The 24,333-nt window shown below is 53.5% G+C and overlaps 3 protein-coding genes across 6 annotated transcripts in view; 2 read left to right on the top strand and 1 right to left on the bottom strand.

Annotated features, from left to right (window-relative positions):
* LOC101553329 (olfactory receptor 2C1) overlaps window positions 1-12,439 on the top strand; it is a 29,184-nt gene extending 16,745 nt beyond the window's left edge. For 2 of the 3 annotated variants that reach the window (XM_055134131.1, XM_055134132.1), the window contains one exon: window positions 7,351-12,439. In XM_055134131.1, the coding sequence (XP_054990106.1) occupies window positions 7,544-8,482 (939 nt within the window). In that variant the 5' untranslated portion in view covers window positions 7,351-7,543 and the 3' untranslated portion in view covers window positions 8,483-12,439. The remainder of the gene's footprint in view (window positions 1-7,350) is intronic. The other variant, XM_055134133.1, reaches the window with a different exon arrangement.
* Window positions 684-3,878, bottom strand: LOC105942791 (pyrin-like). The gene is made up of 3 exons (XM_055134134.1): window positions 2,580-3,878; window positions 1,563-1,818; window positions 684-1,145 (listed from the first exon to the last, which is right to left on the bottom strand). Exons 1-3 carry the CDS (start codon window positions 2,854-2,856, stop codon window positions 974-976), a joined length of 705 nt encoding a protein of 234 aa, XP_054990109.1. The 5' UTR covers window positions 2,857-3,878; the 3' UTR covers window positions 684-973.
* A 2,854-nt stretch (window positions 12,440-15,293) lies between the features above and the next one.
* On the top strand, window positions 15,294-22,225 carry ZNF174 (zinc finger protein 174). 2 transcript variants are annotated; one of them, XM_004604373.2, is made up of 3 exons: window positions 15,294-16,043; window positions 16,927-17,143; window positions 21,219-22,225. In XM_004604373.2, the coding sequence occupies exons 1-3, from the start codon at window positions 15,624-15,626 to the stop codon at window positions 21,827-21,829; spliced, it is 1,248 nt and encodes a 415-aa protein (XP_004604430.1). In that variant the 5' UTR covers window positions 15,294-15,623; the 3' UTR covers window positions 21,830-22,225. The 2 variants fall into 2 exon arrangements, with proteins under 2 accessions (XP_004604430.1, XP_054990103.1); XM_055134128.1 differs by having other exon boundaries at window positions 15,294-16,073.
* The last annotated feature ends 2,108 nt before the right edge of the window (window positions 22,226-24,333 follow it).

Raw genomic sequence — 24,333 nt, 5'->3', positions numbered from 1 at the left:
CAAACTTACCCGTTCCATTCTTGGCTTCTAAGATTCTGGGGGTAAAATTACAACATTCTACTCTGCATCCCAACTTAGGGTTGTATCACTCCATTATTTTACTTCATGAGGCGTTTTGCTCCATGAGAAACCCATATGCTCTCTTGAGCACATTTTCTTTTCTTGACATACATAGTTAAGAAAACAAACACAGTCTCCAGCTCTGACCAGAACCTCCAGGAAAGTGTTTGCATAGAGCTCGTCAAGCAGCCAGAGCTCTCAGGAACCACACTCTCAGTCATCTCCCCGAAGCAGGAAACCTTTTCAACAATTTTATTTTTGTCTTGGGGCCCCACCTAGAGTTGCTCAGAGGCCCCTCCCAGCACTGTCCAGGAGTCTCTCGTGTCGAGGTCAGCGTATGCCCCACCCATGGAGCCGGCTCCAGCCCAGAACAAAAGATTTCTTAAAACTTCTCTGCTGGGGCTGGAACAATAGCACTGCGGGGAGGGCGTTTGCCTTGCATGCAGCCAACCCAGATTCGAACCCCAGCATCCCATATGGTCCCCTGAGCACCGCCAGGAGTAATTCCTGAGTGCAGAGCCAGGAGTAACCCCTGTGCATCGCCAGGTGTGACCCCAAAAGGAAAAGCAAAAAAAAAAAAAAAACCTTCTCTGCTGGAATAAGGAACTCAGGGTTAAGTTTATGGCTTATTTAACTGCTTTTGTTTCAGGTTATTGCTTTTCCTTTTTTTTTTTTGCTCAGACTATAGTAGAGGAAGATTTGAGTTCTAAGAACATGTGCCCTGACGTGGGGCATGCCCACATCTGAGGAATGATTTCCTTGGTGGAGAGCTCTCACCCTACACTTCAGATTTACTGTGCATGAGGCCGATTGAGAGTTGTGAAATGCAGGGGGAAAAAGGGCAGAAAACCAGACAATTACAACATCCAGAGTTTCTTACAGAAGCCAATCTTGACGGCTTTTCTCAGTCCCACTAACTGTCAGACAAAGTTTCCAGGGTGAGGAGCGGTGGTCCAGCGGTGAGGGCGTGGGTCGGTGGTCCAGCGGTGAAGGCGTGGGTCGGTGGTCCAGCGGTGAGGGCGCTTGCCTTTGCAGCTGACACAGTTTCAGCATCAGCAGTCGCCTGAGCACTGGCAGGAGTAATTCTGAATGAAAGATAAGAGTAACCTCTGAGCATCACCAGGTGTGGCCCCCAGACTAAACCAAACAAAATAAAATAAAACTTTACAGGCGACTAAGGTGGAAACCATCAATGCATCATATGAAATTCTCAAAAAGAAATGCTGTAGGAGCTGGAGCAATAGCACAGTGGGCAGGGCGTTTGCCTTGCACACGGCCGACCCGGGTTCGATTCCCAGCATCCCATATGGTCCCCCGAGCACCGCCAGGAGTAATTCCTGAGTGCATGAGCCAGGAGTAACCCCTTTGCATCGACAGGTGTGACCCAACCCCTCCCTCGAGCCCCTTGAAGTGTCCGGGGTGCCTGGAGCCTTTGCGAAGAGGCTCGGGGCCCCGCTGGGCGACCCCACGTCCGGGAACAACCGCCAAGTCCAGACTCTCACTTTTCCTTTTCTCCTGGGCTGGAAGCGCAGAGCAGTGGGCGAGCTCCTTGTCCCCGCAAGGGATGCTGGACTCCAGGCTCAGGGCGCTCCTTGCCTGAGCTCCGCAGGCCCTCTCGCAGCCACACAGACCCGCCGAGGTTCTGCAGTCTCCCGGCCGAGATGGCCATCAAGCGGACCCGGCGGCCCTGCTTGGCGCCCGCCGGAACCCAATTGGTCTGGGTCAGGCTGGGCTCCAGCTGCTGGCTCGACAGACTCTCTGCAACGACAGCCCCACCGCAGGCGTCAGCCAGGCCTGGGGACTGGGAGGGGCCCCAACCCTCGATGCTGGGCCCCAGGTCTCTTGTGCCTCCCCAAGCAGGCTCAGAACCGTTAGTGGAATGCTGAGGGGCCAGCACTAAGCTAGAGCACCCTCGGGGTGTAGGAAAAGCAGCTGCTCCTTCCCAGAAGCCGGGCTCGGCTTCACTTGGAGTCCACGAGGTGACGTGGAAATGGCCTTTGGCTTGGTTTTGGTTTGGGGGCCACATCTGGGTGCTCAGGGCTGACCCCTGGCTCTGTGCTCAGGGATCCCTCCTGACGGGGCTTGTGGGACCATACTGGGTGCCAAAGATAGAACCTGGGCTGGGGCACTCTGGTTGCCACCCCAGTGTTTTAAATGCTAGCCTGGAGATTTCAGGGGCGCGCCTAATCAAGGAAAGTGGTAGAAAGGTGAGAGAGGGGAAAAGAGGAGGAAAACTGGAAAAAAGTTTTGTGACAGATTTACCAAACCTTTGTAAAACCATCAGTCTAAAACGGAATCAGACAGTGACCCTCTAGATCTTTTTTCTCCTTATCCTGGTCCACTTTCAGATATTTCAACCTTTGTTGTATTTCCATCTTTTAAAGCCAGCTGGGGCCTGAGAGAACTTTCCCACCCAACCCCTAGCCCGAATCAGCGAAGGGGCTTGCTTGGCCGGAGTCACGGGGTGGAGGGCTGAGGCTCCTGGCCCGGCTCCCTGCTGTACCCCTGCCGGGGCTTACCTGGAACGAGGGCGCTCTTCAGCTTCTGGACCAGCAGTTCCAGGTTCATTTTCTTGAGGATTTTCAGGGTCAGCAGCACGGCAGAGATCTGCCCGTAGTGCCGCAGCAGCAGGTCGGTCATTTGCACGGGCGTGGCCTCATGCAGCTGCCTCCGAGTGATCTGGGGCGGCTCGTTCTCCAGGCGGGTGTTTTGCAGTTTAAGCTTGAACACCTCAAATTCATTAGGGAGCAGCTCTTGCAGGGAGTGGAGCAGATTATCAGCCACGATCTCCTCCATGGCTGCGACTGGAGAGAGCCAGTGTCTGCTCAGAGGAGGAAAGCCTTTTGTCCTGGAGGCCCCAGGGGGTGTGGCAGCTTGTGAAATAACGGAAAAGACATACCGGAAGGTTGGTGTCTCACTGGGAACTGGGGACTCGTGTCACTGCCAGTCATTGCCAGGTCCTTCTTTCTCACAGATGCGGCCTTGGCTTTGCAGCTCGCTCCATGCCCTTCTGGTGCTGTGGGCAGCTCACTGGGTGGCAGAGTGCCCGGTGAGGCCAGGGCCAGGAGGGCCCGCTCAGGGCCTGGGGCAGCTGTATGGCCACGTGGTCAAGGGAGACCAGGAGCAGGAGTTTCACTGCTGTCCCCCTGTGAAACAGCCAGTGATCTGACACCAGGGCTGGGCACGGTCCTGCCCTCCGCCCCCTCCTGTGAACACCCACAGCGTCCTCCCTCCCACCCCGCCCACGGTTTGTCAAGCATTACAACATACCATCCCAAATACCCTAACATTCTGAGTTCTAGGTAGGTGACAGGCAATTCTACGCCAGCACTTGATGAGCACACTCAGGAATGCTAAGATTGTTCCAAAAGTCCAGAATCCAGTTCCCCATGTCTTACTGATATCCCACACAGCGTTTCTCTTGGGAAGCCAGGGTGCAGTCAGAGTCGTGCCTGGCTTTCGATGCTCTGCCACCATGGCACGTTCACACACAGCCCTGCGCAGTTTCTGTTCTTTGAGGAACGGGGCTGTGGAAGCACCCACCCCCAGCGTGATCTGCAGCTCAGACCTGTGCCAGGTCCGGTCAAGCATCCTGGCGACATGGGCAGCGTCAGTGGCACCCTGGTTTTTGTTAGAAGTCACCTGGAGACGTGGCCATCAGCTTCAAAGGTCCCATTTCCAGCACCTGGACAAAATTGTTTGCACGGCCCTGCCGCTTGCATCTCTCATCCTTCTGAGGAATTTTGATTCACGAATGTTGTTTGCGACACAGCAGCTGCCAACAGCTTGGTGTTGGTGCCACACAGGCTGCTTTGCTTTATCTTGCACTGGAGAGAGGACACGGGGGAGGGGGGGCCGGGTCACAGGCTGTGCATTGGGAGTCTTGGGGACAGTCCCCAGCCCCGCAGGGCCCCTGAGCCCCATCCTCCCTCCCCCACAAAGATATTTTGTACCTTTTCTTGCTTTTTGGGTTACACCCAGGAGTGCACAGGTGTTACTCCTGGCTCTGCACTCAGGAATCACCCCTGGTGGTGCTCAGGGGACTATATGGGATGCTGGGAATCAAACCTGGGTTGGCTGCGTGCAAGGCAAATGCCCTACCTGCTGTGCTATCGCTCCAGCCCCAGATATTTTGTATCTTAAAGTCCCCATGGCACCGTCCCAGGGCAGGGCTCTGCACTGCCGTGACACCCTGGTGCTTAGTGTCTTGCCCTCACCTGGCGATACTGTCTTCCCAAGTCACAATGTTTTACTTCTAAATTATTGTTTACTCTGGTGTCGCTTTCTCAAATGGCCAGTGAGGCCCCACATGGGCAGGGCTGCCCTCTTCCCAGTCACCCCTGTGGGTGTCCAGCCTTGATGTGACACACCTGTGCTCAAGGCTGCAGGCCTGTCGGCTGGCCAGGTGTCTCCTACGGGCCCACGTGCTGGTCTGGCGTGTGCAGGGTGGGGCCGCACAGTAGCGAGGTGAGGACACTTGCCTCCATGCAGATGACCCTCGTTCGAGTCCTCGAGCCGCACCAGAGGTCACTCCTGGGCACAGAGCCAGGACTGCAGGTTGGAGCCCCAAACAGAGTGCTCAGGGCTTGAGTGCTCAGAATACCACTGAGAGAAAAACTGCCACCCCAAATGTCTTTGTTTTGCTTTTTGGTGCCGGAGATTGAGCTGAGATCTCACACTCTACACGGATGTCCCTGACGCTGCCAATCTCGGCTCTCCCCAGGTTAAAGGGACAATGGTGGGTTGCATACGCTCAGTGGACCTTTGGGGCATTGCCTGGGTGTCCCTGGGTCAGAAATGCCAGTTGGGGGCTGGACCGATAGCACAGCGGGTAGGGCGTTTGCCTTGCACGCAGCCCACCCAGGTTCGATTCCCAGCATCCCATATGGTCCCCTGAGCACTGCCAGGGGTAATTCCTGAGTGCAGAGCCAGGAGTGACCCCTGTGCATCGCCAGGTGTGACGCAAAAAGAAAGAAAGAAAGAAAGAAAGAAAGAAAGAAAGAAAGAAAGAAAGAAAGAAAGAAAGAAAGAAAGAAAGAAAGAAAGAAAGAAAGAAAGAAAGAAAGAAAGAAAGAAAGAAAGAAAGAAACGCCAGTGGTGGGAACACAGATGCCTGGCAGGTGCCTCTCACACTGAGTCAGAGAGGATGAAATTGTGCAACACGGAGCAGGCCCTCTCTCTGCACGCCACCCGAGCACCCAAGTCAGCCTGGTAGGAAGTGGGTTTTCCCAGCCGCAGCAGGAAGCGTCGCAATTGATGACACAGTTCTGAGGCCTGCCCTTGAAAGATGGTGTTTTGACGCCAGAGTCCTTTCTGGGTATGAGGCTCACACCGCTTTCATTTTTAGGTTTTTTAAACAGACAACCCACAGACGTTTGAGGGTTACACAGAGGTCATTTCCCAGGGTGCTTGGGACTGGGCAGTGCCAGGATCGAACCCGGGCCTCCTGCATGCCACACATGGTCTCCAGCCCTTGGCGCTCTCTTCCAGCCCCCAGCTCTCATTTTTTTTGATATTTTAATAATGTTGGTAATTAAAGAAAGGTAGTACAGCAGGTAAGGCCTCTTGGCTGACCAGGACAAGGCTTTTCTCCTCTGGCATATGAAAAAGTATTCGCTGTCATTTATTGTCAGGGAAATGAAAAGAACAATGAGATACCATCTCACACTAGTGAGAGCCACACAAATCCCCGACACTGGGAATGGGGGGGGGGGTTGTTTGGGGGCACCTACCTTACATGCAGCCAACCTGGGTTCAATTCCCCGCATCCCATCTGCTTCCCTGAGCACTGCCAGAAGCAATTCCGGGGCGAGGGAGACGCCTATAAGAACTTTCAACATGGGTCCAGAGCGATAGCACAGCGGGGAGGGCATCTTCCGGCACACAGCTGACTTGGGTTCGACCCCCCGCATCCCATAGTGTCCCCCAGCACTGCCAGGAGTAATTTCTGAGTGCAGAGCCAGGAGTAACCCCGGAGCATCACCAGGTGTGACTCAAAAAGACAAAACAAAAAACAAAACCTTTGGACAGAAACATGAGCACAGCCCCAGGGCGGCAATAGGTCCCCCCCTCAAGCCCTGACTCAAGTGATGCGACCGAGTAATGTCCTCCTAGGTAGGAAGGACGGAAAGGGCCTCAGGAACCCTTTTCCCCCGGACTCACTGCAGGCCTCTAATGACCTGAAGCAGCAGGAACTGTTTCCCCTTGATTCCCTGGGCAATGGAGCATCTAGATCTCTAGTATTTTGGGTGCTTGTGGATGAAAGTTGGCCCTTGGGGTCTTCAGCCAGAGGTGCGGCCAGTGGCCACTGCTTCCCTGGGAAGCCCTCGCGCCCACCTCGCTCTGGGAGAAGAGGCCCACCGTGTGTCCCGAGGGAGACACAAGGGCCGGAGGTGCAGCACAGAGGGGAGGGCACTTGTGTGTGGCTGACTTGGGTTTGACCCCGGCACCCCTGTGACCCCCAAGGCCCACCTGGAGTGAGCCCTGAATGCAGAGGCTGCCTCGGAGCTATTTCCTAGATCTTCCCCAAGAAAATGCGGTGACCGTTAGCCCAGGGTTAGTGTCAGACGCTGACGCTGGGAACTATTCTTTGGCTAAGAGGCTAAGCCATATCCTTCCACGGCCATCACTCTCCCGAGTCTCCCGGCTGCCTTCACTAGCCATGGACACTCAGGAGCTGACCCACACCTCTGGGTGAACCCTGCTGTCACTTCATCCGGTTCCACTTCCACTTCCTTGAAGTTCGCTTCGTTCTGTATCGCCCTGCCTGTGTCTCTCCTGCTGGCATTTGAGGCCTTTGGTAATTCTGTGCTCACTCTTTCCCTTCCTCCCTGGGACTGTGTAGACTCATCAGTTATTCCTCAAACTTGATCACCCCTTTTCCACTTGGGATGGGAGCACCTGGAAAGGGAGTAGGTGGATCACAGACAACCGAGGGCTTTTCCGAGTGCGGGACGTCGGCTGGCCCGCTCCGAGAACTTACCGAAACCTTGCTTGAGAAATTGGTATGAGCATATCCACATCTTTTTGCTTGTTTGGTTGGTTTTTGGCCACACCTGGCATTGCCCTGGGGTCACTCCTGGCTCTGCACTCAGGAATTGCCCCTGGTGGTGCTTGGGGGGGGCCATACGGGATGCCGGGGATGGAACCTGGGTCGGCCGCAAGCAAGGCAAACACACTACCCACTGTCCAGTCTCTCCAGCCCACATTTCTACATCCTTTCCCCACTCTCTCCTATTTTAATTGCCGTGTGGAGTAGAAGAGCCTAATCTTTCGCTCTGTCTTCCTAAGGCATTCCCTTCATTTCGATTTGACATCTGGGTGGAAGAGCTTCCTGTCGTGGGACAGACTGTGGCTGGGGGCCGCGCAGGACACCACCAGCATCCAGCTGCTACTCAGCTCCGAGCCCCAGAAAGCGCCCTGATCCCATCACGTTCTCTCCCCTTGCTTCTCCCCGCAGTTTGCCCTGGAGAGCTTCCTCGGGATGGCACGGGCCAACAGCAGCTTCCCCGAGGGCTTCATTCTGACGGGCGTGTCCGACCACCCCGAGCTGGAGATGATCTTCTTTGTGGTCATCCTCTTCTCTTACGTGCTGACCCTGGTCGGGAACTTCACCATCATCCTGCTCTCTCGGCTGGATCCCCGGCTGCACACGCCCATGTACTTCTTCCTCAGCAACCTCTCCTCCCTGGACCTCGCCTTCACCACGAGCTCCGTCCCGCAGATGCTCATCAACCTGTCGGGCCCAGACAAGACCATCAGCTACGGCGGCTGTGTGACCCAGCTCTACGTCTTCCTCTGGCTCGGGGCGACCGAGTGCATTCTGCTCGTGGTGATGGCCTTCGACCGTTACGTGGCGGTGTGCCGGCCCCTGCACTACACCACCATCATGAACCCCGGGCTGTGCTGGCGCCTGGCCATCGTGGCCTGGTTGGGAGGGCTGGGCAACTCTCTGATTCAGTCCACGTTCACGCTGCAGCTCCCGCTGTGTGGGCACCGGAGGGTGGACAACTTCCTGTGCGAGGTGCCCGCCATGATCAAGCTGGCCTGCGGGGACACGCGTCTCAACGAGGCCGTGCTCAACGGCGTCTGCACCTTCTTCACCGCCGTCCCGCTGACCGTCATCCTGGTCTCCTACTGCTACATCGCTCGGGCCGTGCTGAAGATCGGCTCGGCCGAGGGCCGCAGGAAGGCCTTCAACACGTGCCTCTCGCACCTGCTGGTGGTCTTCCTCTTCTACGGCTCGGCCATCTACGGGTACCTGCTGCCCGCTAAGTCCAGCAACCAGGACCAGGGCAAGTTTATTTCCCTCTTCTACTCGGTGGTCACGCCCATGGTCAACCCTCTCATCTACACTCTGCGGAACAAGGAGGTGAAGGGGGCGCTCAGGAGGCTGCTGGGGAAGGGGAGGGAAGAGGGCTGAGGGGGGCTGCGCCATCCACTGTGTCTCCATCGCGGGCGCTGCCCTCCTCCTCTCTCTGGCCTCGGGGTGGGGGCAGACAGCCCCCTACAGCCAGCACCTGCTCCCTTCGACCCTCGGCTCTCGGGCTCTGGTTAGTGTTACTGCAGACGCTCTGGGCTGATCTGGAAGATCCGAGTGTGGCTCCAGATCCAGACGGCCTGTGTGACCGAGACTCGGAGCATGGGCTCGCTCACCCTCTCGTCCACAGGTTACTTAGTATGCCTGTATTTCTAGAGAATTCTGTGCTTTTCTGGAGAAAGTGCCTCCACTTGCAGTATCTTACATAATGTTACTGTGATACCATAAAATCAAGCCAGGTATTATTAACCCCAATGACTGTCCAAATAATTCTTTGTACCTGACCTGTCCCCTTTGTCCATCTCTCTGTGGGTTTTTTTTTTTTTTTGCTTTTTGCGTCACACCCAGCAGTGCTTAGGGGTTACTCCTGGCTCTGCACTCAGGAATCACTCCTGGCAGTGCTGGGGGACCATATGGGATGCTGGGGATCGAACCTGGGTCAGCCACGTGCAAGGCAAACGCCCGACCCACTGTATATCGCTCCAGCCCCTCTGTGTCTCTTTCTGAACTCCATCTTTTTTAAAAAATTTTTTTTGCTGTTTGGGTCACACCCGGCGATGCACAAGGGTTACTCCTGGCTCTGCACTTAGGAATTACTCCTGGCGGTGCTCAGGGGACCATATGGGATGCTGGAACTCAAACCCAGGTTGGCCTCGTGCAACGCAAACACTCTACCCGCTGTGCTATCTCTCCAGCCCCCTGAACCTCGTCTTTTGGGGCAGGAGAGATGACACAGTGACTAGGGTGCCTGCCTTGCATGCCGCTGACCCTGGTTTGACCCCTGCATTTGGTTCCCCAGGACTTGCCAGGAATAATCCTTTAGCACAGACCCAGGAGTAAGCCCTGAGCACAGCCAGGTGGGGCCCCCAGTGTAAACAAAGGAAGAAGAAGTGCAGTCTGTCACCCATGCCTCCCATCCACACGGCCCTCGTCATCTTACTGGCCCTCTTCATTTTGTCTGCACTGTTTCTCTTCCGTATCACCTCACGGTCGACAAGAACAGCAGGAAAGACCATTTTCCTTTCTAGCCAAAGACCGTCCCTTGGGGCCCGAGCGATGGTATAGCAGGAAGGACACTTGCCTCATACACAGCTGTCCTGGGTTCAATCCCCTGCACCCTACATGGCCCCCTGAGCCCCACCAGGAGTGGCCCTTGAGCACAGAGGCAGGAGTAAGCCATAAGCACTGCTGGGGGCCCCAACACCCTCCTCCCTACAAAGAGAACAAGAAGTCCCCTTGGTAGTTTCACTGAAATAACTCCCAGAGTCCCAGTTGTCCAATTTACCAGCAGAACTTGGCGACGGCAGTCTGGCGGGCAGGCCGGTGCTCTGCGAGTCTGCCCGCGAGCTCCAGAGCTCAGGAAAGGCCTTCAGCCAGGCGGGGCTTTCCTGGCCTCAAGATCCAGCCCTCGGTCCTCCCAACACTCCGTTGCGGGAGTTAGAGTGCCGGTCCGTGTCCCCCGAGGACAGGCAGTGGCACAGTTCTGTCCTAAGCGTGATCTTCAAGCTGCATGTCAGAGCAACGACCGCCCCACTCTGTCCTTTACCCTGTAAGCAAGGCTGAGGCCTGTCTCCGGGACCGGCCCATTCGGGACAGCACCTCGATGAATGAATCCAAGTCCAGAGAGTTGTCGGCTCAAAGTGCCTAATCAGCACCCTCAGGTTGGATGAAATTTGGAGGAAGTGACATGACCAACTCCTAAAGAGAAGAAAAGAACGCCCGTAGGGGCCAGACAGTCGTACAGCAGGTAGGGCGCTAGCCTCGCACGTGGATGACCCAGGATTGGTCTCTGGCATTCCCTACGGTTCCCTAAACAGCAGGAGCGATCCCTGAGTGCAGGAGTAACCCCTGAGAATTGCAGGATGTGGCCCCCAAATGATCTCCAATTGACTCATTTATCCATAACTACCAGGGAGACTGAATGGTCACTTCCTCCAGCTGTTTCATAACATTGGTTTGTCCTTGCTCCTCCCTTAGGACTCCCACCACAGTGCTCCTGAGGCACATCAAATTCCATCAGGCCCTCCACCTTTGGACAGTGCAGGCCACTATCAACCAAGATATTGAGCAACAATTGGACATTTTGTAACAAACACTGCTCAGGGTTCAGAGGTGGGCTGAAATGTCAATTTTTTGTATTTTGCAAACAGAAAAGGGGGAGATGTTGGATAACATTGGTTTGTCCTTGCTCCTCCTTCAGAGAGCTTAGGTTTATTGAATTACTCCCACCACAGTGCTCCCGAGACACACCCAATTCCATCAGACACTAATAATCCTATGTTGCTTTTCTTTCTTCTTCTTCTTCTTCTTCTTCTTCTTCTTCTTCTTCTTCTTCTTCTTCTTCTTCTTCTTCTTCTTCTTCTTCTTCTTCTTCTTCTTCTTCTTCTTCTTCTTCTTCTTCTTCTTCCTCCTCCTCTTCCTCCTCCTCCTTCTCCTCCACTTCCTTCTCCTCCTCCTCCTCCTTCTTTTTCTTCTTTTTTTTTCTTTTTTGCTTTTTGGGTCACACCCGGCAATGCACAGGAGTTACTCCTAGCTCTGCACTCAGGAATTACTCCTGGCAGTGCTCGAGGGACCATATGGGATACTGGGAATCAAACCTGAGTTGGCCACATGCAAGGCAAACGCCCTACCCACTGTACTATCCCACTTTTTTCTCTTTTCTTTATGTTCTTTGCATGGTTTAGCAATGTCCTTTTTGTGTAGACAAAGGAAGACAGTTGGTGCTATGCTTTTGTAACATGGGAATTAATTGACTCCGAATAATATTTACTCCTGGGTATCCTCACATTTACCTGACTTAAACCTCAGTTGCTCTTACTTCCTAACGCCCCTATAAAGGAGGATCCCGGCGAGGGACTTGGGTGAACCCAGGGAAAGCCGTAAGCTACCCTGGCATCTAAGAAGTACAAGTTAAGCGCCATAAGAAATATAGTAGTTGGGGCTGGAGCAATAGCATAGCGGGTAGGGCATTTGCCTTGCACGCGGCCGACCTGGGTTCTATTCCCAGCATCCCATATGGTCCCCTGAGCACCGCCAGGGGTGATTCCTGAGTGCAGAGCCAGGAGTAACCCTTGTGCATTGCCAGGTGTGACCCAAAAAGCAAAAAAAAAAAAAAGAAAGAAATATAGTAGTTAAGAGCATGGTCATGGAACAAACTTTGTCATGATCCAAAAAAGAAGTAACTGACGGACCCTGCTGGAGTTAGAAAAGACTAACCTGGCCGAGGACTGAGTCCTGAGTCTGGATACATAGTGAGATGTGCCCAGGAAGAGCCGCTCTTTGAGCTTACTATATCTCTTACTGTGTCCATAAAAATGAACAGAAATATTAGTCACTGTCACTGTCACTCATCAATTTGCTTCAGCGGGCACCAGTAACGTCTCCATCTTGAGGCTTGTTGTTACTGTTTTTGGCATATCGGATACACCATGGGGAGTTCTGCCGTGCGGGAGAAATATTAGTAAGAAGTATATTCAGTATGATTGTTTAAGTGGATTACTAGCTGAGGAGAAAGCAGCACACCTTTATATGGAATCCCGCCCTTGAGCAGATCTCCTAGTAATCTAGGGTGCTGGACCCCCAGATGAGATTTTGTCTGTGAGATAATCTCCTAGAACTTCCCCAGAAGGAGGGGCTTTACATCTGTTTGTTTTTCTGACAATGTTCAACCCCAGCTATGTGTACCCCACCCTTCAGGATTACTATATAGCTGCTCTGTAAGAGAGAAGGAGGGAAAAAGAAATAAACGGAATAAATGGTCCCTGACTCCCAGCCAGCCTGAGCCGGGTCCTCCATTCTCCTGTGCGTTCCTTCATCCTGGTTCCCTGCTCCTTCATTTGCCTGTCGCCTTTGGCTGGCCTAGGGAGGTGGTTCTTGACCACCGAACACACGCATTGAACTCACACTAGCCAGCTCCTTTACGTGGCAAAACAACGTGGGGGGGAACAGGAAAAGAAGAGACAGGCACTGTTCTTTTTGGATTGAGCATGAAGGTCACATTTGAAAATGCCTACATTTAATTCCAGTCTCAAAAGTGTACACAAAGCAGTAAAAATTTGAGGAATAAAGTCAGAAATTGGGTTCATACAGCTCATACCTTACATATATGATACCCTGGGTTCTATACTGGCACCAAAAAAACGTGGTTTGTTCAGAAGCGAGAGAAATAGTATAGCAGTAAGTAAGGTGCATTGCATGCGGCTGACCAGGGCTCGATCCCCAGCATCTCTGAGTGCACAGGGGGAGGGCATTTGCTTCGCACACAGCCGGCTGGGGTTTGATCCCCAGAGCACCACCAGGAGTGATCCCTGAGCACTGTCATGTGGCCCCAACCCTCCCCACCCCATTGAAGAGCGACTCCGGCTGGTGAGTGCACTCTCCTCCCTGAGTTTTAGCTCTGGCTCTCCAGGGGGTTCTGTTCCTCCACCTCTCCTCTAGGAGCCCATAGGGTAACGTGTGTTCCTGGGAAAGCCTGGAGTTCTGTGAGGAGGTGACAAAATTCTACTGACCAAAGCAGCTCCATCCTGAGGGTCTTTCCCAAGAGAGAGCCAGACCTCAGCCCAGACTCCTCAGGGCCACTGAGACCACCAGAGTCAAAGAGAAGAAACCCAACGCATTCAGGGCCTCTCACAGGGCAGGGTTTGTCGAGAGGCACGATGGTCCTTGCCTGACTGATACTGACTTGTTGTTGGTGGTGGTTTTTTGTCGTCATTTTATTTTTAGGCCACATCCAGTGATGCTCAGGGCACCCTCCTGACTCTTCACTCAGGGGTCACTCCTGGCACATCTGGAGCAAGGCAAACCACTGCCCCCTGCACCATCACTCCAGTGGTATGTCTGAGTGGTCCTAGGAGGCTGATTGTAGAAGATTCTGACTTAGCCACTTTGTATCTGTACATTACAGGCAAATATTTCCATGAATGAATTAAAAAGCAAATTATTCCCCAAGTCTGACCTGTATTCCTAGCCCACCTGGGTTAGCTGATGGGCAAGGGTTGAAATTTTTCGTTCTTGGTGTTCCTGTTCATTCCGCAGACTAGAGGATTGAGCCATTTGAAGGTAGGAAAACACCTAGAAGTGCAAGCCCAGCAGTTTCCTCTCAGTTTCTTGGCCCCAGATAATCCAGGACTTACGTGGCGGAGCCCGCTGGAGGGAGCTCTCAGTGGGGCATCCGCAGCCCCTCCACTGATGGCCACTGCTCTGGGCGGGAATCCAAGGCCAGCGGGGCCCGGTCTGCTGTTCCTGACAGCTCTGCTCTTCACGTTGGTCTGACCATGGCCAGTCAGCCCTGGTTTCCTTCCCCGGCCCTCTGCAACTGGCTCTCTGCGGTGTCACACCATGGTGCCCTAGTGGCACAGCTTTCATTTGTGGCCCCCGTGGAACATCCTGGGGCTGCCCATGGGACCATTCACCCAGCCTCCGAGTGTACACCGGCAGAAGCCCAGCCTGTGGAGTCTTAGGCTTGTTCTCAAGGGAGGATGGGAGAAGTCCCAACTCTAGCATGACGCTGGAGTTAGCCACTCTCCACCAAAAGTTTAATTTTGTTCACAGGCGGAAAAATAACTAGTTTTTAAGCAATGAATTCAGGTTATCGGTCAAATAACAAACTTGACTTCACTTGAGTTCTCTGTACGACAGAACAGGTATCAATATCCTGCAACCAACGGCAGCCCCAAATCCTGGACAAGAAAGGACCCGACGCCGTTTCTTCATCTGGCAGAAGACATCATATCATACTTGGATAATAAATGTTCTCCTGGCATCGGGCAGAAGACATCGCCCAGCTCCTCTAGACCCCTTACATCCTGGGGCACAGTCGTCTATTAGATGCTGGTACCAAAACTGTTCCACTCTGGGGGCCTGAGCGATAGTAGAATCCGACCTCTGCCTTGCACCTGGCCTACCCGGCCGGATCCTCAGCATCCCACAGGGACCCCCATCCCACTGGCCTTGCGCCCCTCCCCGCCCCCCCTCGCCTCACCCGGAGTGATCTGAGCGCAGAGACAGAAGTAAGCCCTAACCCTCCTCCGTCTAAAAAAAAAAAAAGTTTCATTGTACAGATTCTCGATGACTCTACAACGATGCGGGGCGGGAGTCGGGCCCACTGCTCTGGGGCGAGGAGGGACGGATACTGTCCGGCCCGGGCCGCGGGCTCACAGGCCAGAGGGTCGGGGATGGGACGCTGGGACCGAGACCAGCTCTGAATAGCGCAGGTGGCCGGGACGCAGGGAGGGGAGCGAGGGAAGCCCCCGGCCCGACATACACCCGCCGAGCGCAGCCCCTACTACCCTCACTCGCTCCGCCCGGGGCCCGCAGTCCGCCACGCGAGCACCCCCGCAGCGCCCCGCACGGCTTCGCTGACCGCGCAGGCGCCGGAGCCTGGCCTCGGACCACAACTCCCAGGATGCACTGCGTTTGGCGCAGGATCGTCACAGCCTGCAGCCAATCAGCGAAGGCGAGCGTCCTGGCGAAGCCAATCGCTTTGAAGAGAAGGCGGACCTCTCCTGGCAACACTGCAGCCAGTGGGCGTGTCTGCGCACCCCCTCCCCGGCCTCGGCCCCGCCCCCAGTCTCAGCGCAGGGGGTCCCCCGAGGAGAGTGCGCTGCAGGTGGGCGCCAGGCGCGGGGCCCGTCGCGGCCGTGTGGTCGCAGGCGCCGGGCCGGACTGGCTCCCGGGGCCAGCGAGGGGAAGGGCCCACGCGGGGCGCCCGGGACCCCCGCAGCCCCGGCCTGGCGCGCGCCGCGGCGTGCGTGGGCGCACCTGTTTCGCGGGAGCGATGCCCTCCGGGGCGCTGACGCGGCTGGAACTTTCCCGGGGACCAGCAGCTGCCAGGTCTGACCGAGCCCGGGTGCTGATCGCCGAGATCCGCGCTTCCGCGGTGTCCTTCCCGGAGGCCAGCGCTCAGGCCGACCGTTGAAGGGGACTGCTGTCCTCGGGGGGCCAAGCTCCCGCCTTGCACCCTCAGGGGCGCCCGGGGCCATGCGCCCCCGGGCGTGATCAGGGAAGCTGCCGCCTGCGCCCCAGCATGGCAGCGAAGTTGGAGATCACTTTTAGCTTGCAGCCCCCCGCCCAGGCCCGCTCCGGGCCAGAGAGACGTATCGTGGCGAAGCTGGAGGCCCAGCGGGCGCCGCCGCCGCCGCCCCCGGGGGCGGACCCCGACCCCGACCCCGAGCTCTCGCGGCGGAGCTTCAGGCAGTTTCGTTACCGGGAGGAGTCGGGCCCGCAGGAGGCGCTTTCCCGGCTCCAGCGGCTCTGCCGCCAGTGGCTGCGGCCCGACGCGCACAGCAAGGAGCAGATTCTGGAGCTGCTGGTGCTGGAGCAGTTCCTCAACATCCTGCCCCCTGACATCCAGACGTGGCTCCGGCAGCAGTGTCCCAGGGACAGCAGGGAGATGGTGGCCCTGGTGGAGGATTTTCACAGAGCGGCCAAGAAGCCCAAGCAGTGGGTGAGGAGGGGGCCGCGGGCGAGTCAGAAGGTTTGATTTTTTTTTTTTTCCGGTCTCCATCTGAAGCAAGTTTAGTCTTTGGGGTCTAGTGAACTGGATGGTTTCGAGGGTTGCTTTGGGCTTCTGTTTAGGGAGCCAGTTCATGCAACAGTTCTCCCAACGTCCAGAGAGTGGCATTCCGCGGAGAAGTCAGGTCCAAGGTGTTTCCCATTCTTTGATGGGCCTCAAGCGTTTGGGAGAATTGTTCTGTTTCACTGGAAAGTTTCCTGCAGTTTTCTCATCTGTGAGGGTGGGAGTTGGGCGCAGTGGAGGGCTGTCACACTGCCTTTGGGTCCGGCGGGCACAGTGCGGTTGGCCAGTCTCAGGTCTCACCAGCAGCTCGTGTCCTTGGGAGATGGGCTGGGTGGGCAGTTAGGAGCCGCACCCGGCAGAGCTCAGGGGCTGTTCCTGGCTCTGTGTTTAGGAGTGGCCCCAGAGACGTTTAGGGGGACATTTGTGGTGCAGGTGATTGGGGTTGGCCGGAAGCGGTCGCTGGCAGCCAGATGCCTCCCGTATTACCAGTCCAGCCCTGGAACTGCACCATTTCTAAGGGCCCCGCCACCTGCTTCCAGCAAAGAAGGGTGGGACCCAGTGGGCCCCTGTCGGAACTGAGCCATATGCCAGGTGTCCCATGACTCTGGCTGTGGACAAGGGACCGGCCTGTCACTCGGGGAACATCAGCCTTGTTCGGGACCTGCTGCCTGTCCCCCTCTGCAGTGTCTCTACCCCAGTCCACCACCCGGCCATCACACGGGATTTCTGGGGAAAAGGGCTGTTAGGGAGGTGTGGGGTCAGCGCCCAGTCCTCCTCGCTCTGTGTTCTGACGGACGGGGCTTGTTTCCAGGTGGCCGTGTGTTTGGAAGGGCAGAAGGTGCTGTTGGAGAAAACTGGATCTCAGCTTGGAGAACAGGACCTGCCAGACTTCCAGCCACAGCCTCCCAGGGGCTGTCCCCAGGCTTGCCCCCTGGGGGAGCCCCTCCAGGCCGGACCACAGCTCCCACTGAGCACCCAGGAAAAGGCTCCGCTCCTGCAGGAAGCCGCCCTCACCCTAGCTGGCACAGGTAAGGCCCCTCTCCACAGCCCCGTCGCCCCCATCACAGCAGGTCATGGTCTGGAAAAGGCAGCGCTCACTTTGTTTCTCTTCTGCTTTGTGGTCCTTTGGGCCACGCCTGCCAGTGCTCAGGGCTTACTCCTGGCTCATGCCCCTGGCATGCTCAGGGCATCATATGTGGTACCAAGGATTGAACCCAGATCAGCTGCATGCAAGGCAAGTGCCCTACCCACTGTACTATCTCTCCAGCACATTTTTTGTTGTTGTTCTTTTTCTGTAATATTGTATGTAAGAATAGATCTTTTGTTTTGTTTGGGGATCAAATCCAACAGTGCTCAGGGACTCTTCCTGGCTCTGCACACAGGAGTGCTCCCCAGCAGCCCCGTGCCAGGGACCGAACCAGGGCTGGCCCTGGCAAGCACCTTAACCTCGGTGACCCCAAGGAATAGCAAATTTTTCATACCTGAAAAATTCCTTAGGGTGGGAATGGTGTCATATCCAGTGTCTCCTGATCATTTTCTGTTCATCATTATTTGACAGTCCAGTTCATGAAAGATCATGCTTTTCTTTTTTAAAATTGTTGTTGTTGTTGTTGAATCACCCTGCCACCATGAGATACAGTTACAAAGGATCATGCTTTTTGCTTTTGGGCCACATCCACTCTGTTCTCAGGGATCACTCCTGGTGGGCTTGGGGGTTATATGCGATGCTGGGATTGAACCCAGATCTGCCATGGGCAAGGCAAACCCCCTACCTGCTATACTATCTCTCTGGCCCCATATGGAATATTGTTTATAATCTAATATATGACCCTTTCAAAGTTTCTTATGAAGATATTTGTATATATGATTATTGCAAAAAACAGTAACAACAAGTCTCATAATGGAGAGGTTACAGTGATACAGTGATACAGGGATGATTGTTGCACTTCCTTGCAACATCTGGCTAAGTGTTGTCAGCTAAGACCTTTTCTGCCTGTTACAGAAAAAGCTCATCATTACTTCCTGCCTCTTCCTCTTCCTGTGACATTGTCTGTGCTCTAGAGCTGTGTCCATTTCTGTCACTCGTACAATCGCAGTCTAATAGCTGGTCCTGCTCTCCTAGTCCTGTGACTGAGTGACAGTGACCCTGGTCAGTCTTCAGGTTAGAGGTAGGGCTAGCAGGAAGCTAGAGCTTTGTTTTTCTGAGAGAAAGATGGATTCGTAGGTCCTGTAGAATACGTACGTCCCGTGGTTCTCAGACTCCCTGAGACAGAGAGAGTAACCCAGGACCAAGGCTGAGGACCTGCCCCCTCACCGCGGCCCTCGTGATCCTCAAGGAACACACACTCTGAGTTCAGCTGGACTCAAGGGTGCACTGGTTCCACCTCTTTTCCTTTCCTTTGGATTTCGAGCCACACCTGGCTATGCTCAGGGCTTACTCCCGTACTCAGGGATCACTACCCGTGGGGCTGGGGGGACCATATGGGCTTCCAGGGGTTGAACCCGGATTGGCTGCATGCAAGGCAGTGCCCGACCCTCTGTGCTATCTGCACTCCCCCGCTCCTTTCATTTGATCCCTGAAAAGGTTGATTGATTGATTCCCACAGTACAGAGATCAGCCTGGCCCTGCGCAAGGCAATTCCTGAAGAGTGACAGGTTTCTGGTGGTGGGAAGGTGTGTTCTCAGAGACTCCTTTGGTGGTGGGATTGGTGTTCGAATACTAAATGTAATCAAATATTGTAAACAACTTTATAAAAATAAAATTTTAAACAATAATAATTAAAAATAAAAGGTGGATTCCCAGATTCCTTAACCCTGAACTTCACAGCTAGACTCTGAAGCTAGCTAAAAGTCTAGCTTCAGAGCTAGACTTTTCAATGCAGTGGCCATGAGCCACGTGTGGTCATTTGAATTTTACCAATGAGGATGTAATTCATATTCTATGAAATTTACATTTTTGTTATTTTTATCATCTTTTGTGGGGGCACACCCAGCAGTTGTCAGGGCTTACTCTGAGCTCTGGACATTTCACATAAATGGGATCATGCGCTGTGTGGCCTTTTCTGATTGGCTCTTTTCATTTGACGATGTTCTCCAGGTTCACTCATGTGGCACGCATCAGTGCTTCTTTCCTGTTCAGAGCTGAGTGATAACTATTGTGTGGCTGTTCCAGATATCACTTATCCATCAGTTGGTTGACATTTGGGTTGTTTCCATTTGGGGGCTACTTTAATTAATGGCACTATGAACATTTGTATGCAAGTTTTGTGTGGACACATTTTAATTTATTTAGGATTTATTTGGGCATATCTACATTGGAGTGGAGTTGCTAGGTCATCTGCTGACTGTGTTTAACCTGTTGAGGAATTGCCAGACTGTTTTCCAAAGTAGCCCATTGGATTACGGGCTGTACCTACAGCCTGTGAAGGTTGTAGTTTCTCCACACCCTTGTCAGTGCTTGTTTGTTTCTCTCAGTCTTCTTGGTGGCAGTCAAGTGGTTAACAGATCTTCCCTTCCCTGATGGCTCACCTCACTGAGCCTCATTTCCTGGGCAGATAGGTCAATTGTAATCTCTTTTGGAGAAATGTCTACTCAGAGTCTTTGCTTATTTTTTTATTTTTTTGATTTTTGGGTCACACCCAGCAATGAACAGAGGTTACTCCTGGCTCATGCACTCAGGAATTACTCCTGGTGGTGCTCAGGGGACCGTATGGGATGCTGGGAATTAAACCCGGGTTGGCCGAGTGCAAAGCAAACGCCCTATCCGCTGTACTATTGCTCCAGCCCCATCTTTGCTTATTTTTATTTATTTTTGCTTATTTTTAAATTGGATTAGTCTTTCCTGTGTTGAATTGTAAATCTGTTGTTGTTGTTCTGCATATTAGGCTCATTTTTTTTCACAAGCGTTTTCTCGGGTATGGTGGGTCTTTTCATTTTTCTTGATAGTGCTCTGACAGGGAAACATTTTCAATTTTTTGTTTATATTTGCTTCTCACCTTGCAGTGCTTTGGGGCTGTTTCCAGCTCTGTGTGGTGCTGGGGGATGCCAGAGATCGAACCCGGGCCAGCCGTGTGCAAGGCAATACCTCCCCACGGTACTGTCACTCTGGCCCAGCTCATTCTTTTTGTATGTAGTGATCAAGTTGTCCCAAAACCATTTATTGTAGGGTTGGGCCTTAGCCAGCAGTGCTCAGAGGCTACTCTGGGCTCTGTGCTCAGGGGTCCTTCCTTTCCTCGCAGTGCTCAAGGACTATGTGGTACAGGGAAGGAGCTTGTACCCCACATGTGAAGCCCCACATCATCCTTTGTGCTGTCTGTCTGACCCAAAAAACATTTATTGGTACTATCCCTTTCTTATTGAATTGCTTGATAACCATTTTAAAATTTAATCTAATAGAACTTAAAGGATTGACCCTTTAAATTTGAATTTAATTAAAATTCAATTTCTCATAAGTGGGGAGAAATTTCTTAGGGCTGGAGTACAGTTTTTGTTTGTTTATTTTGTTTTGGGCCCCCACCCAGCAGTGCTCAGGGCTTACTCCTGGCTCTGAGTTTCCTCCTGGCAGTGCTTGGGGGATCATGGATTTCCAGTGACTGAACCCCAGGTTGGTCATGTGCAAGGCCAGCACCTCCCTGCTGTGCTATCTCTCATCCCAGTGTGTGTTTTGCATGGAGATGCCCTGGCTTCAGTCCCCGCGCTGCAGGATCCCCTAGCCACTGTTGGGAATAGCTCCCAGAGCGTCACTGGTGTGGCAAAACAAAACCAGTTCCCTTTCTCGTCACATTCAAGTGCACACATTTCAAATGCTCAAGAGCCACATGTGGCTGTTAGCTGTATCACTTGCTGTTGTACACATAGTAAGTCCTGCTGGATATTGTTACACTGGACCCTTTGACTTGTCCCAAAGCTGTCCCAGCTGCTTTAGGCATATGTTGGGGTGTTTCTGTAGTCAGGACACATGCAAACTGGAACTCAGCCCATGTTCCAGTTTGCAGGTGCCTGGTTGAGTCTCCACAGGTTCCAGTGGGAGAACGCACTTGGGGCCACCTCCATGCTGAGGCTGATTCCAAGTCCCAAAAATGAGACATTTCTTTCTAATTCTAGAGGCCCCCAAACTGAACAATGACAACAAGGAAAATCCACAGCAGGAGGGGGATAAAGGGGCAAAGCCATGTGCAGTGTCGGCCAGCAGGGTGAGGGGCAGTGGTCTGCAGAGTCCCCAGAGTCCCCAGCCCAGAGCTGCAAACAGAAGTGAAACCCACCTGTCACGGAGGCAGATCAGCGCCCCCAGTGCTCAGAAGCCGTTCATTCAATACCAGAGACTTTGCAGGGAGCTGGACTACTGCGGCAGTGCGCTCAATAGCCACGCACTGCGGGAGCTGAAGCAGAGTAAAGGGAGTAGAAGGGGCCTGAGCAACCTTTGGCAGCACCCTGGCCACCAGCCCATGCACTCAGCGAAGAAACCTTACAAGTGTGAGGACTGTGGGAAAAGCTTCACGTGGAACTCAGAGCTGAAGAGACACAAGCGCGTGCACACCGGGGAGAGGCCCTACCGCTGTGGCGAGTGTGGAAGCTGCTTCGGGCGCCAGTCCACCCTGACGATGCACCTGAGGATCCACACCGGGGAAAAGCCCTACGAGTGCAGCCGGTGTGGGAAAAGCTTCCGCCAGAGCTCCAACCTTCACCAGCACCGCCGGCTCCACCACCACGACTGAGCCACAGAGCTTCCTGTCTCACCCCTCCCCTGGCATGCAGCTCTCTGAGATGTCTGCGTGTCCCCGAGCACTGATGGCATCCCAGAGGAAGCTGATCAGCTGGGACTGGGAACCGGGACAGGGTGAGAGACAGCAGGGCTGGGCAGTGGGGCACCGAGAACGGGTGTCTCTGTCGGAGAGGAGGACACGTTTGCTGAGGAACAAGCAGGACAACCCTCAGCTGTCCCCCTGTTTTATTTATTCTCTGAAATATATTTAAGCATATATTCTTTTTTTAAAGCACACCCTCTATTTATAGCTATTTATAGCACTTGCTGTCATATGAGACCATCTTTGTCACGCACTTACTGCTTTAATAAAGACAAGAGAGCCATCAGAATTTCAAGGCAAAGTCCATTGGTGTGTAAATTCTCTATTATTACAGTACTATGTCATGCCTGGCAGTTTCCCAAGGGACAGATGTGGGGCTGGAGCGATAACACAGTGGGTAGGGCACTTGCCTTGCATGCGGCAGACCTGGATTCAATTCCCAGCATCCCATATGGTCCCCTCAGCACCGCCAGGAGTAATTCCTATGCATTACCGGGTGTGACCCAAAAAGAAAAAAAAAAAGGGATAGATGCAGTGAGATGGACTTGTTTGTGCAGAGGGTTCCCAAGTGATCATAGCCCATGCTTTTGTGTGTACGGACATGCTGTCACATCTGCATACACAGTTGAGGAAATCCCACTGGTATCCAAGCACCTTGATTTAGAAGAAGAAATCTCCAGAGCTTTCCCATGTCCCTACCAGGGGACAGAGAGAGCTGCAGTGAGTGCAGGGGGATAGGAGTTTGGAATTCTCACGCCTCTCCTTTCCCACCTACGCCAGTAGCTGTGAGAATAGCAAAATTGAGGCTTAGGGATGCAGCTTGGTGGTCTTAGGCTTGATTCCCCAGTATCACACAGAAAAGATAGGGGCCCAAAGGATGGTTCGGGTGCTTTCCCAGTGCCGCCCACGGGTGCTGAAGCAACCGTAATTCCAAGTGAGGAGTTTCCCACAGACGGCACCACAGCTCAGAATGGGCCGGGCACGCCTGCAACCTCAGCTTCTGCCTCAGTGCCCTGAAGGGCATCAGCCGCGGTCTAGATCCCACACGGGAATAAGGAATAACAAGGAATAACAAAAGCATTGTGATAAAAAATTTTTTTTCTTCTTTCCCCACCCCAAAAATGTTTTAATACAATTTTAGCACATTTTCTTTAAAGCATTTAAATCTAATTTTCAAAAAAAAATGTTTTTTCTTAAGTTTTGGGCCACATCTGGTAAATATCTGGCTCTGCACCCAGGAATTCCTCCTGGCAGGGATTGGGATTGTGCCAGGGGTTGACCATATGGGCTGCTGGGCATTGACTCTATTTTTATCTACAATGCAAGGAAAGAACCCTATTTGCTATACTATTTCTCTAGCCCCTAATTTTCAAATATCTTAAAGTGCCTTAAATAATTAGCCCTCCCCTTCCCCCCTTTCATTCAGTACAGTGTCTTCTGTTTTTATCTAGTCGGTAACATTTATTAGTACTTTTGCCTTTTATGGCTAATATTTTATTGTATGGACAGGCACATTTTGTTTCCCTGGGAATCGGTTGGTAGCCATTTAAACTGCTCCTGCTTTTCTACTATTATTCATGGTGTGCTGTGAGCATCCGTGAGGACAGTCTGTTTTGGCTTCTCTTGGGTTTATCCAGGAGCGGAATTGTGTGGCAGATGTTAACTCTCCGTTTAACATTCGGACCCTCCAGGTGGTCTTCCACAGGGCAAGCACCATTTTACAGTTCCTCACGTGTCACTTTCCAGTTTCCCCACATTCTTGTCGGCCTTTGTGCTTCTGTCCTGTTGTTCCCTGCTGGCGGGGACTCGTGTCACTTTGACCATGATGTTGAGCCTCTCCACACGTTTCTGCTCATCAGCACCTTCTGCCCTTTCAGAAGGCGGGTCATTGATTTTGATTTGATTTTCCTACTCCTGCGGTTGCCCAGCAGAGTGGGAGCAGATGTGCTCTGTTGTAGAAGAGCTCAGACTGCGGGTTTGAAAGCAGATGTCACTGTCCCCCCCCCCCCCCCCGCCTCTCAGTGCGTGGCAATCTGCGCCTTTGTCGGACTACTCCCTTCAGAGCTCAGCATAACCCGTCTGTCTCTCTCCTGTCTCTGTCTCTGTCTGTCTCTCCTGTCTCTCTCCTCTCTTTTTCCCCTCTCCCTCTCCCCTCCCCGCCTCTTTCTCTTCAGGGATTTCCTTCCAGTTTCTTTGCACCAGTGCTCAAGCCTTTCTGTAACTTCCAGTCCCAGGCAAGAGTAGAAAAGTGGGGCCGGAGTGATAGCACAGTGGGTAGGGCGTTTGCCTTGCACGCAGCCGACCTGGGTTCGATCCCCAGTATCCCATATGGTCCCCCAAGCACCGCCAGGAGTAATTCCTGAGTGAAAAGCCAGGAGTAACCCCTGAGCATCGCTGGGTGTGACCCCCCCCAA

This window comes from Sorex araneus, chromosome 4, assembly GCF_027595985.1.
Source record: "Sorex araneus isolate mSorAra2 chromosome 4, mSorAra2.pri, whole genome shotgun sequence".
NCBI classification, from domain to species: Eukaryota; Metazoa; Chordata; class Mammalia; order Eulipotyphla; family Soricidae; genus Sorex; species Sorex araneus.
The sequence above is the reverse complement of the archived record's forward strand: the minus strand, read 5'-3'. Positions and strand labels throughout refer to the sequence as shown.

Bases quoted from the DNA above. Each gene is read 5' to 3' on its own strand.
- ZNF174 (XM_055134128.1), top strand. From the start codon at position 15,624: ATGGCAGCGAAGTTGGAGATCACTTTTAGCTTGCAGCCCCCCGCCCAG. The intron at 16,074-16,926 runs GTTTGATTTTTT...GCTTGTTTCCAG, and splicing joins GGCCGCGGGCGAGTCAGAAG to GTGGCCGTGTGTTTGGAAGG. The intron at 17,144-21,218 runs GTAAGGCCCCTC...TTCTAATTCTAG, and splicing joins CCTCACCCTAGCTGGCACAG to AGGCCCCCAAACTGAACAAT.
- LOC105942791 (XM_055134134.1), bottom strand. From the start codon at position 2,856: ATGGAGGAGATCGTGGCTGATAATCTGCTCCACTCCCTGCAAGAGCTG. The intron at 1,819-2,579 runs GTAAGCCCCGGC...CTGTCGTTGCAG, and splicing joins GAAGAGCGCCCTCGTTCCAG to AGAGTCTGTCGAGCCAGCAG. The intron at 1,146-1,562 runs GTGAGAGTCTGG...TCTTTCATTCAG, and splicing joins AGCCCAGGAGAAAAGGAAAA to AATTACTCCTGCCAGTGCTC.